We start from the raw sequence: 13,899 nt of genomic DNA, 5'->3' as shown, positions 1-13,899 counted from the left end.
CCCAATACCAAAGGCATTGCGCCACATGTTGACTAACTCAGGATTTAAAAAGATTAGCTTGGTGAATAAATCAAATACCCAATATCAAAGTCATTGGTGGGTAGCACCACATGTTGACTACCTCAACTTTTTATAAGCGCCCTTCCTTTTCACACCTCTTTGGGGGGTGCATGTGAGTTTAAAGGTACTTTCCTCTTCGTGTATGTGTGAGGCAAAGAAAGAGCACATGTCTCCGTACAGACAAGCTTTCGTGTATGAGGTACAGAATGAGCATGGTGGTGTGCACCCTCATGTCAGTGAAACAACAAGCTTCATGGCAACCTCTTCACTCGGGGCTGTATCCTGGGCGATGTTTGTCTTGTGGAATGCAACAACGACAAGAACAAGCTTTGTGGAAGGAGGGTGTATACCAGGAGCGGAAGATGGTGCCTCGTTGCTTGAATTTAAGGAGAGATTGAGTGATCCATTAGGGTCACTAAGGAGTTGGGGGGGGGAGGGAAGTTGGAGAGGAGTGGGATGTGAAGAGAATGGAAGGGTAGTGTCTGTGGAGGTACCTGGGCTGGGTCTGCAAGGAACAATTTCTGCTCCTCTTGGGCGGCTGTCCTTGCTTGTAACTCTCGATCTCTCCTTCAACAATTTCGTGGGTGGAATCCCTCTTTGGCTCATCACCAATTGCTCCCTTTTGGAATTCCTTGACCTTCGACAGAATAGCTTGAGCTCTCACTCTCCCTCCACTTCCATCCCCCCCCACCTTGGCTTGCTTCCGCACCTCCGCTTGCTTCGCCTCGGCGGCAATGGCTTCACCGGCCTCATCCCCCCCTCCCTCGCCAATTGCTCCGCTCTGCAGTACCTCGGCTTTGCTCGTAACTGGCTCTCCGGAACCATCCCTCCACATCTCGGCTTGCTCCCTCGCTTGTCCACCCTCCTCCTCCACATCAACAACCTCTCCGGTCCCATCCCCCCCTCCTTGATGAATTGCTCGCTTCTCGTGTATGTTTCGCTCCATCACAACCAGTTGAGCGGCGGTATTCCTGCGCTCATTGGGCAGCTTCCAAGCTTGGAGATCCTCTCCCTCGGGAGTAACCGGCTTTCCGGTTCTCTCCCCGTCCCCTTGCTCAACTGCACAGCTCTCCAGCGTCTTCACATCTCCGCCAACCAGCTCACCGCACCTGAATCCTTCCTGCGTCAGCTCCTTCAAACTCTTACCCACCTGCAAGCGCTGCACATCAGCATCAACCGATTCCAAAGTGACCTTCCCGATGCTTTCGACCTATGCACCAACCTCACCTCGCTCGCATTGTCGCACAATTCTTTCACAGGGACTTTTCCTCGCTCTCTCGTCCGCCTTAACAAACTCATCTACCTGGGCTTTGACCACAATCATTTCGAGGGCACCATTCCCAGCGTGTTTTCTACCTCCCTATTCCTGCAGACAGTAAAGCTCTCCTTCAATAACCTCTCAGGTGAATTTCTTCCATTCGATTTGTGTTTGTTGCGGCCGAGTCCTCCCTTTTTCAGTTCATTGATGGATTTTTTATTCCCATGATTTGTTGCTGCAGGTAGCATTCCAAATAGTCTGGGAGACATACCAGCTCTTCTCAGCATAGATCTGTCTCACAATAACTTGGTTGGCCAAGTACCGCTGCAGCTTGGAAAACTTCAGCAGCTGCAGTCCTTGGATCTGTCAAGGAACGGCCTGTCCGGCCAAGTTCCTTCCGCGCTTAGTGGCTGCGTGGAACTGACGAGCTTGAATCTCTCATACAACAAACTCAGCGGTAATGTACCAACAGAGCTTGCATTCCTTCGAAGCCTGGAATCATTGGATCTGTCTTACAATCAACTGAACGGTTTACTTCCACAAATCCCCCTGTTCGAAAATGCATCTATTTCAAACTTCTCTGCAAACCCTGGCCTGTGTGGTCAGATACTTCACAGAGCATGTAACAGCACAACTTTGGTTAAAGCTCGGTCTAACTTTAAATTCAAATTGGTCGTGGGCGTTATAGTTGGCGCTGTGTTGGTAGTCCTTGCGGCAATTCTCACAGTTTTCATCATTCTGTGTCAGAAGTGCAGCTGTAGAGAAACAGCTCATCTAGAACACATGTTGCTGAGAGAGAGTGGTTTGGATGTCACTACTGAAGAAGAGCTTCAGCAAGCAACTGACAACTTTAGCCAAGAAAATATCATAGGTTCTGGAAGCATAAGCGTTGTCTTCAGAGCTAGGCTCCCACGAGAGAATGTTGCAGTGGCGGTTAAAGTTTTTAAAAAGGAAGTGGCTTTGAATGCAACGGCTCAATTTAGAAGAGAAGTGCAGCTGCTGGCCAAGGTGGTACACCGAAACATAGTGAAAATATATGGATGCTGCACCAGCTTGGAGACCAAAGCACTCATTTTAGAGCTTATACCAAATGGCAATTTAGCAGAGCATATCTATGGGAGCCAGATGATAACGACTCCATTGAGTATGGAGGAGAAATTGCACATATTAAGAGGCGTTGCACATGGCCTCCACTATTTGCATGACCACCATCCAGAAGGCCCTATCGTTCACTGTGACATCAAGCCAGAGAATATTTTGTTGGATGCTAACTTGGATCCTCACATTTCTGATTTCGGGATTGCAAAGCTTCTCAATGGGAATAGTTATGAAGCTTCAGTGTCTCTTTTGCTTAGGGGATCTGTGGGCTACATCCCTCCAGGCAAGTGAAATTTAACAGCCCTACTCTTATTGAATGATCAATGGTTGTTGATTGTTTCATTAATCCCCATGGAATGTGTGCCAATGATAATGGATTTGATTGCAGAATATGGATACAGTTGTCAAGCGAGTACTAAAGGAGATGTCTACAGCTTTGGAGTGATGATGCTAGAGCTTGTCACCAGCAAGAGACCCACCATGTTCATTGACGAGTTGGAGGAAGCACAGAGTCTTGTGTCATGGGTACGATCAGCTTACTTGCATGATGAACTGAGCATTTTCAACATCATGACTTTGACCGAAGAAGAGGCCAAGAGAGCAGTACAAGTCGCTCTCATGTGCACAAATGATTTACCCTCTAATCGTCCCACCATGAAACAAGTTGTGGACTTCCTAACTAGCTTGTGATAGATCTAGTACCCTTCCTCTATGGTTTAGGTAGTTTGTGCCCTAGGATGAGTTACTTTACTACTAGCATGTATGATTTGATATGCCTTTGGTATATTGTAACTCTACCTTTGGCTTAGATTGTGTGTAAATAGATGGAGATTATTAAGGGGTTTTGTCATGGGTGTGCCAATTATGTGGAAGTGTCATATACTTGTCTTTTAGGTGTACTTTAGGCAAATTAACCTTGTTCAAATCGTCGTCACATTGACCAATTTACTAACTTGCAAGAACTATAGGATCTCTTGTGCAACCACAATATCTACTTGAGAAGGAGCTTGTTTTATGCATTGCAATGGATCTCTTTTGTGGGCAGGTTTCTTATGTATGCAAGCATACTACAAGGTCTCTTTTGTCAACATAATATGTGCTTGAAAAGGAGCTTGTGTCTATGCAGATGAAAGCGAGACAAATTTGAACTTTTCTCATAGTTGTGATGGTGGGTAAGACAATCTCATTAAGTTTGAAGCAAGGAGATGCCTAACTATTGTAGACTTCTGATCTCGCTCAGCCGCGAGAGGCATTCTCTAAGTGTTTATCTAGAGAGTTTTGTTATTAGAAGACAAAATATATATTATATGCCAAAGTTTTCTTTTTTGTTGATAATGGCTATGCCTTGATGTCATCACCAAGGAGAATATGAAGTGCCCTTACACCCACGTGATGTGATAACAATAAATGAAAGAATGTGGGGAGCACAACAAAGCATGGCGGGTGAAAAAGTTCAAGATAGGGAAGAAGGGAAGGTTTCAGTATCACCAATGATACCAACTATCCCCTCTTTATTTCTATAACATGCAATTGGTAAGATTGTATGACACATAGCAAGACCTTTGAACCTTTACTTTCGAGTAATCAAAGCAATCCACGAATGAGCGAGAGAGGTAGAGAATAGAGATTCGACACTAGATTGGGTCCCTAATACCCTTTGGGGGTCCCCTCTTGCAACTAGGAGTATTTGCTTTATTAATTTTAGAGAATGTGGTACAATGTAGAAGTTGAGGATGCTAGCAAGAGGGAAAAACCAAACATAACATTGTGAAGATTTTCGGAGGCAAGATGGATGCCAAGTTTGTGAAACAACACAATGTTGCGATTGCTCCATCACCTCTGCATCATCAACCACCTTTGGTTGTTGCTCATCTGGAACGTCGGTGAGGAAGGGTCCAACATATGGCTTCAACCAAGATACATGGGAGACGATGTGCATCGTCAAACTTGCTCGAAGATTTAATTTCATCGAGATATCGCTAAGCTTTTTGATGATGGGGAAGGGACCAAAGCATGGAGATACTGATAGACGCCCTTTTGCATGTTTAGCCAATAGAATAAATGCCCCAACTTTGCCAAGGTACTGTTGATCCCATGATGATCCCCAACGAGAGAATCATAGGTATCATGGAGAAGTGCTTTTCTTTTGTCTTTGAGTCCACAGCCATTTTTTATAAAATAGCCAACCATCCTTCACTAAATAATGGCTGGATTCCTTACCAAACGCGAAGGAGTCCCGAACTCATCAGATGCTGCATACTATGCTTTCATAATCTCAAAATTCTTACCTTGTATTCTAGACACAATAGGCTCTTGGATGGTGTGGATGGAAGCTTTCCGACTAGAGCATTGGCAATCGGATTATGCTTACCAGGTAGGTACTGGATTATTCCTCTGAATTGCTGGAAGAATTGACTCCACTTGGCTTGCCTATCACTCCATTGGGCATTTGGCATATCCTCAACCATTTAAGTGCACGGTGATTTGTTTTTACTGTGAATTCCCTCCCACATAGGAAAGGTTTCCAATGCTTCAAAGCTGTGATCACCCTCCGAAGCTCTTTGCTGTAGACTATTTAATTCTTTGTGGCTGCATTGAGCTTGCAGTTGTAGTATGCCACTGGCTGTCCATCATGCTGTAGGACTGCGCCGATGGCAAGATTACTAGCATCAGTGATGAACGGAAATGGTTTGTCCCATGGTGCCAACTTAAATAGTCCTTCCATGCATTTAGTTTTTTGTTGTCTAGTCCTAGTGGTTTCGTCATCGTGGTGGTTCCTCATTAGTGGCTTGAGTCTGCCCTTCACCTCCAGAGTGCGGAGAGAAACTCAGTACGAAGACTTTGTATAAATGGATGCTCAAGTATGTGTGGGTGTGTGGATTTGTATGTGTGAGAGCATATTTTTATACTATGGTCTACACCCACTGTTGGGCGCTGATGATGTCAGTGGGGATGTCATAGTAGCTAGTCCTTGCTATGCATGATGGAGTTTATGGTTTTCAACCTTGTGACTATCATGAGATTGAAACTGCACTACGTTGTGTTTTTAGAGGATGAGTTTGGGAATGTTCTTGGATTCATCTAGGTATATGGTTCCTCATTAGTGGGGAGGGTGCATCCAGCAATTGTTAGCCAATCTCATGTCTTCAGTCTCCTAGAGTTAAGTGCCTCAACATCACAACACAGCTAGTCCTTAGTACTTCAGGAGGACATCATGCGGTTAGCAATCCAAGGAGCCTATTGTAGTGCCATACAACCTTGATCAGGAATTTGTAGAAAAGCATGGTGGGAATTCGGGCCACAGTAGTTTGGCTTTCAATCTTCATGGCAGTACCATTGCCATTTGTTCCTCAGATTTGACATCAAGTTTAGGGCAGTTGGTGGTCATCAAGATCACATTAGGATAGTGGATTGTTGCAGTCCCTCATTTTCTACCGCCATTTAGGAGGGGATCTCACATGCAACCTTGTGTCAGATGCACAATGACACACACTGGCTAAGCGCAGCCTACACCATCAGTTAGGGCCTCCAGAAGGAAGTTTCGAAAAGTTATCTTGAAAAATGGCTTTTGGCACATGCCATACAGGACCATAATGAAGGGGGAATGGAAGGGCCAGGTGGGGCATAGAAATGGGCCATTAGAAGAGCTCCAGAAGGGAAAATGGAAGGGCTAGGTTAGAGGCACAGAAATGGGTCAGTCGGTGAATCAGGTGGGGCGAGCTGGCCACCCATAGTGGGGGCCGATCCCCCTCATTCAAAGGTCCGCTAGGCATCTGACCCATTTCATTCAGAGACCGACTGGGAGTTGACTAACCTCATTTAGACGCCAACTGGGCAGCCGACCCACCTCCTTCAGAGGTAATCGACCATATTCAGCAACAGGGCCAACCAAATGTGTGGTGAAAATGTGTGACACCCTATAGTGTTGCATCTGAATGGCCTCATACACCCTACCTCACCTATAAAAGCAGCCCTGTTCCTCATTCAGCCTGAAGCCTGCATCTGCCCTTGGAGCTTACTCATCTCACCCTCCCGCATGCACGTGATAGCAGCAGCCTAGCAGCATCAGCTTGAAGTTGCCTAGCTACAGCAGCCATTCCACCTCAGATCCAGCCCTCTATCGACCTCAAAAATGGGACAGATTCAGCAACATATACAACATATATAAACTGTTAACGCCTAACTTTCTCTATAAATCACGGGTATAGGTGCACACACTTTCCTCCCAGCCAACCACGGTGGTAGCAAACTCTTCCAAAATAGTCAACGACATCAAGCCCCAAAATTCCCTAGATGGATCTAGTATGCCACATGTCTACATTAGAGGGCATCTCCTCAATGCATCATTTACCCCTCTCTTGGGATATCATTGAATCATTTGCCCCTTGGTACATTTTATGTGTTTAGACCCCTTAGCCTTAGATCCACCTAGTCTTGTGCCATGTCACCCTCACCAAGGACCTTGACCTTGATTCCTTTTTAATCATTGACCTTGATTCCTTTTTAATCATTTACGTGAAGCCCAAACAAATATAATACAAACATTGATCCTTTAAAGAAAAATGTCGACTGACCCTTCCGAGGTCATGTTGCCTCAACTTGAGCGTAACATTCGTTCCCTCTTCAGGCATCAACATCCTCGATGATAAAGTCTGGGAACACTCTCCGTAACTGGTGTACAGATTCCCAGGTAGCTTCTGATAGAGGTAAACCATGCCATGCAACCAACACCGTGGGTATCTTTTGATTGCGTACTTGCATTGTTCCTCGGTCCAGGATTCTCGTTGGTTTGCATCCTGCATTATCCTCTATCTCCTGAAACAAAACAACACCCTCGATTAGTGAGTCACTTGTATGCAAAAATTTCTTTAAACGAGAAACTTGAAACACTGGGTGCACCTTACAACCTTGTGGTAATTCTAATTTATAGGCAACCTTGCCCACAACCCACAATATCAGGGTGATAACTTAGCACACTCTCCTACAGTCAAAGACTTAGAGTGTGAAGGCACTCTGAGAAAAACTTTTTCTCCTTCCTTAAATTCTCTAACGGATCTATTTTCATCAGCATACGCCTTAGCTCTATCCATAGCTTGGCGGATGTTAGCTCTCGCAAGTGCTAGAATCTCCCGCATCAGAACCACAAAGTTCACTACACTAGGCACTTTCTGAGGTACTCCAATTGTAGTTGGATTCGCGGGTCTATACCCATAGTTTAGCTCAAACAGACTGAACCCTATAGAGGAATGTTTTCTATCATTGTAGGCAAATTCTAACAGTGGCAACCACTTGTCCCTTGTATGTTGCCTCAATGACACATATGCTCTAAGCATATCCTCTAAAATTTGGTTGGTTCTTTCCGTCTGACCATCGATGATCCCCACTACTCATTCCCAACTCAGTCCTTAGTGTCTCAAACACTACAGTCCAAAAATGACTTGTAAATTTGACATCCCTCTTTGACACTATGGATTTGGGTAACCCATGCAAACGAAATATATGTTTAATAAACAAATCCGCCACTTGCGGGTCACTAATAGACTCTCTAGTTGGAATAAAGTGAGCCATCTTGGTAAGACGATCAACTACAACAAGGATAAAATCATATCCATCTTGTGTTGCAGGCAAACCTACAATAAAGTCCATGGAAATGCTCTCCCACCTACCTAGTGGTATTTCCAAAGGTTGTAAAAGTCCGAGTGGCTTCACCCGCTCTGCCTTACTTACCTGACACAAAAAACAACGTGTCACATATTCATGAATATGTTTTTTTATTTTTGGCCAAAAGAAATCTCGCTTCACACTGACTCACTGACCGAGGGACTCATTCACCTTATCTCGAAAGGTGGCAACAGGAATTTTGTATCCCATTGGAGACCCATCACTCTTTTGGGCACTCTTTACAAAATCCTTGCCAAGGCGACCAGCATCCGATTAAGCCCCTTCTTCCAGACCTCATCCATGATACTCAGACAGGCTTTGTGCATGGCAGGAGCATTTTTTATAATATATTTTCCTTTTGGGAAGCCACAGAGTGGGCTATGCAGAGTGGGCAGAGGCTAGTAGTTCTACTTCTAGACTTCGAGAAAGTCTATGATAGAGTAGATTGGGGTTTTCTTGAAGGCACTCTTCTACGGTTTGGATTTTCAGATGCTTGGATTAGAGGGGTGGCCTCCCTTTACAGATCAGCCCACAGCCAGGTTTTGATTGGAGGGGTAAGGGGTGACAGGTTTCAGATTTCCGGATCAGTTCGTCAGGGATGCCCTTTAGCCCCCTTCCTCTTTCTTTTTGTGGCAGAAGCTATGAGTATCTTCCTTAGATCTCAGGTTGAGCTTTTTGGGCTGAGATTGCCCTTGAGACAGGAAAAGGAGCTTTTTGATTGTGAGTTGGTTGATGACACTGCTATTTTTATTGAGGCCTCTTCGTAGTCACTTGATTCTTTTCGGATGGCCTTGGATATTTTTTGCTCAGCTGCAGCGGCACACATTAACTAGCATAAATCCTTTGGCTTTTGGATAAGTGATGAGGACACTCCAGGCTGGGGAGTTGACATTGGCTTTTCCTGGATTCAGAGGGGTGTTCCTATCAGGTATTTGGAATGCCAGGTAGGATTGGACATCTCTCCAGCACATCAGTTTGCCCTAGTACTAGAAAGTATAAGGAAAAAGCTCCTTTTCTGGAGCTCTGCCAAACTCGACCTTGCATCTAGAGTTGTGGTAGTGAACCAGGTTCTCTTGGCCACCTCCTGGTTTGTGTGTTCTTGCTGGTGCCGGTCTAGGGATTGCATCACTCAGCTCATCAGGCCAGTCAGGAATTTTTTATGGAGTGGACTTGATGGCACAACAGATGTTGCAGCAAGGGTGGCCTGGGAGACCATTATTCTCCCTACATGTGAAGGGGGCCTTAATGTCATTGACCTGGACTTGCAGTGCAGGGCATTGCTTTGTAAGGTGGTGGTGAGGGGACTCATGCCTGGACAGGAATCTTGGAAGGATTTTTTTTTTCGATGCATTCAGGCCTGCACACCAACCTTGAGAGATGATTGGGTGGATAGCCCTCGCTGGATTTTCACTTCCGCCCCTCTCAGGTCTCCTGCCTCTCCTCTCATGACTACCATCTTGAAAGCTTGGGGGAGCTTCAGGAACACTCTTTGAAGGATTCCACCTGCTACCGTCGAAGAGATTGATAGGCAGTCGATCATCTGGAATGATAGTATTCTTGATGAGCATGCCAGACCACTGGGCATTCCCATTACATGCAGTGGTCTAAATGGGAGAGAGGCCCCACCTACACAGTAGGCACTTGGAAAGCTTTTATCAGGCTACCTGAGGATCAGAGACTGCAGTCCGTGAGTCACCTCAGAGGGGTAGCATGCAGGATTCAGCAGATAGGCGCAGCCATCCTGGTGGAATGGACAGTTGAGTTGCCTATTACTTCCAACACTTGGATGGGGGCTTTTTCGAGGACATCAGTTCCTTTACAGGTGATTGCTCTCTGAGGTCTCGGGGAAAACGCACTGGTCTTTGACATTGGGGATGGAGGTTTACTCTCTACATCCAAGGATGGCATTCTTCTTGAGGTTGCCTTTTAGCCTGTCAAGATTGCTGGTTTTGTGGACCATGGAGCGGGCTTGTAGTGGTACTTAGACCCCGACCCTCTGCTCTTGGCCTTGGGATCCTGGAGGTTGTGGTTATATGGAGGTGCACCTATCGGGTGCTTGCAGTGGGACCCCGGAGAGTGGGAATGGATAGATCATGGGCATCGAGAGAGGGGGATTCCCTTCTTTCGTTTCACGGTTGGTAATGCCAAGAGATTTCAGCTGAACAGTAGTGGTTGGATTCCCTCCAGAGCCCCCCATTGGGAAAGATTCTTCATCACTGCAGATTTGCGTAGAAATTTCTGGAGGAGGCTCTCGAAATCCCTCAGAAATAGAAAGATCACTCTTTTCTTTTGGCTTTCTATTCATGGAGGGATTACAGTGAACCTATGGAGATCACGATTTGGGGCTGATCCCACTTGTCCTCGATGTCATTCTGCAGAGGAGTTAGTGCAACATTGCCTTTGGGACTGCAGTCAGGCGAGGACTATTTGGAAAGGGGTTGCTCGGACCCAGGTGTTTTATGAGGGTGAGCCTTCTTCTTGGGCACTCTCGGTCTGTCGGCAGGTGATAGAGCCCTGCTCTCTTCAGAATGTACCACTTACTCCCTTTAGAGCTTCTCATGCTTCAGTGGACACCTCTTGGGAGATTTTGGCTAGCATTTCCTCTTGGCACATTTGGAGAGCCAGATGTACTGAGGCCTTGGATGGCACCGAGATACACCCATGACAGGTGTTCACGGGTATTTGGACTGACACGGTTCACACTTTGATAGCCATATGGGCTAGCATGCAGGGCCTTTCACGGGCAGCCTCTTCTAGAAGGACTATATTTCTTCGAGTTTGGAGGGATTCTCCCTTTTTCTCGGAGGTTTCTACTGAATTGAGATGGCATTATCAGCCTCAATTCTTTCTTTTTGGCTCTTGAGCTTTTCGTGCATTACATTATGTATCCCGTATGGAGCTTGCTCTAACGGGTTTTCTTTAATACTTAATAGAAGTCTCTTTTTGAAAAAAAAAAAATCTCGCTTCACGAGATCATATGTTTTTCCGACTCTTGAATGTCCCGCACATGGGCTATCATGGCATTGTTGAATGACTCTCTACCTGAGATCATTCTGATTAGGTACTACTACCTTGCCATTTCTTTTCAGCATACCATCTCTTATGGTATATCTTGCATAAGTTTGGCCTTTTTGGGATGCCAGGTCATCCTTTTTCCTGGGTTTGAATACATGAGCCTTAGGCCAAAGACTCTGGACGAACTCGTCCACCTTTTGAGTTTCTCTAATCTCGGTCATTAGAGCACTCTCTAATACTATGAAACTCATATTATGCATAATGCATGTCAACACATCAGCAACTTTATTATCCTTTCCTCTTTGGTACCGAATCGTCAAGTTAAACTCTTGCATGACTTCTGCCCACCTAGCTTGGTGGCCTCTCAAGTCAAGTTGTTTACAAAAATGTTTCAGAGTATCATGATCAACATCAACATAAAACTTTGACCCATATAAATAATGTCTCCATGTTTTTAGAGCATGGACAACAGCATACAACTCTAATTCATGAGTTGGCCAATTTCGTTGAGAGGGAGAAAGCTTCTTTCTTTCAAAGGCTACTAGCCTTCCCTCTTGGAGGAGAACTACTCCTACTGCAATGCCACTTGCATCAGTTTCAAGGAAAAATAGTTTCTGGGGATCAACTATTTTTAACACCAGTCTTGAGACCACAACTTGTTTTATGGTATTAAAACTCTCCTATTGATTCTGTCTCCATATAAAAGGTACTTTATCTGAGGTCAGATCAGTCAATGGTGATACTATTTTGGAATATTCTCTGATATGCCTTCGATAAAATTGGACAAATCCCAAGAATGATCACAAAGCAGTCAAACTTTGAGGGATAGGCCAAGTTAGTACCGCAGCCACTTTCTTTGGATCCATTTCTACCCCCTCAGGAGTAATAATGAATCCTAAATATTCAAGTCTTACCATACATAGTACAGTTTTCTTTTTATTTACATAAAGACTGGCTTTCCTCAAAGTATTGAACACTATTCTTAAGTGTTCGTGATGCTCAACAATACTTTTGCTGAACGCAAGAATATCATCAATAAAATGTACTACAAACTTCCCGATATACGGACGTAGTAAATCATTCATAAGCATGATGAATGTAGCTGGAGCATTGGTAAGTCCAAACGGCATTACCAAAAACTCATAATATCTAAACTTGCTTCTAAAAGCGGTTTTATGCACATCCTCGGCTCTAATACGGATCTGGTGGTAGCCACATTTAAGATCTATCTTACTGAAAATTATGGCTCCATGTAACGCATCTAACAAATCATCGATCTGAGCCATCGGATACCTATGCTTAATAGTGATATTATTCAATGCTCTGTAATCTATACAGAGGCGAAAAGTATCATCTTTCTTTCTTTTTCAATATCATTGGTGAAGCAAAAGGTGAGAAACTGGGTTGAATCTGCCCCAACTTGAGGTATTCTTCCAATTGTCTTCATACCTCCGCTTCTTTGGTAAAACTTAACCTATAGGGAGGTCTATTTATAGGTTCTGCTCCTGGGATTAGTTCAATCTTATGCTGAACATTTCGCTCTGGAGGTAACCCATAAGGTAACTCATCCCTAAAACAATTAGAGAACTCCTCTGCTATTTGATCAGCCAACTTGACCATCTCTCCGTTTTGGGTAACATCAGTGCTAGCCGAAGGACCATCAATCGGCTCTACCGATGCTGTACACAGAAACAAAAACTCTTCTTGAGCTTTTTAAACTTCCATTATGGAAACTAACGGTCCTTGAGGTATATCTTTTTCACCTCGTAAGACATACAGCACATCATTCATCTTGAATTGATAAATGTGCTTTTTCCAATCTATGGCTAGATTCTTCCTAGAATGCCAGGCCTTACCCAGGGCTATGTTAGGGTGAGCAAGCTTTGTCACTTCAAAATCAAGCTTCTCAGTATAGTCCTGAACTCGAAGTTCCAACTGGGTAACCCTTTGGTCCCATACTTCAGTTGAACTTTGTCTGCCATTCTAACTATATATGCATAGTCAGATGGGCTAGTCTTTAATTTCAGCCTCTTTACAAGCTTGGAGTTAATTACATTGTGCGTTGACGCAGGGTCAAACAACACAATTACATCATGATTAGCTACTTGCCCCTTCATCTTAATTAACTCCGTATCGTTAAAGGCTATATACCCCATTGCTATGGGCTTTGACAGGACATTATCAGGTGCACTAGTTACTAGCTTAGCAATAGACACACATAACAAAACATGTACTAACCTTTGAGAAGATCCCACTAGTTGAATCTGCATCTATTCTGCTCTAGGACTTCCCTCTATTTCCACGTCGCATTCTAAGGTCACCATCTCACCCATTCGATGATCCTTGTTTCGTGGACAATCTTTCCATTGATGAGGCTGAAGGCATCCAAAACACAAGCCTTCTCTTCTTGCTTTTTCTCTTTGCTTTGGGTTCAAAGAAGACTTCAACCAAGCCCGGGCTGCCGTTGGTGTTACTTTTCTTTTCATTCCAATGGTGGTACTTGGTTTAGGAGTCTCAACTGGCTTCGCCTACTTGGCTTGACCACTAGGCTATGAGGCACTCCCTTTGCTAATCCACTTCTTCTTAAACCCAGTTTTCTTCGGGTACTCATATAGAGTCCGAACCTGCACAAACCCACTTGGCCTGATTCCTTTTGCATCCTCATAGTTCAGGGCTATGGCAATTGCTTTACCTAGCATGTTCGCATACTTAGCCTGAACTTCCATCTTGATCCAATCATTCAGTGCAAAGATAAAATCTTTTACGTGGATTGACTAAGGTAGAGGTTCATAAACTTTCATTACACT

The 13,899-nt window shown here is 44.5% G+C and overlaps 1 protein-coding gene across 1 annotated transcript; it reads left to right on the top strand.

Moving 5' to 3' along the window:
- Positions 1-348: 348 nt before the first annotated feature.
- Positions 349-3,616, top strand: LOC147898662 (uncharacterized). The gene is made up of 3 exons (XM_087379854.1): positions 349-1,463; positions 1,560-2,699; positions 2,805-3,616. The coding sequence occupies exons 1-3, from the start codon at positions 350-352 to the stop codon at positions 3,104-3,106; spliced, it is 2,556 nt and encodes an 851-aa protein (XP_087235980.1). The 5' UTR covers position 349; the 3' UTR covers positions 3,107-3,616.
- The last annotated feature ends 10,283 nt before the right edge of the window (positions 3,617-13,899 follow it).

The sequence above is a fragment of the Dipteris shenzhenensis genome, chromosome 9 (assembly GCF_047967505.1).
Source record: "Dipteris shenzhenensis isolate YYH24624 ecotype China chromosome 9, Dip_SZ_1.0, whole genome shotgun sequence".
NCBI classification, from domain to species: Eukaryota; Viridiplantae; Streptophyta; class Polypodiopsida; order Gleicheniales; family Dipteridaceae; genus Dipteris; species Dipteris shenzhenensis.
The sequence above is the reverse complement of the archived record's forward strand: the minus strand, read 5'-3'. Positions and strand labels throughout refer to the sequence as shown.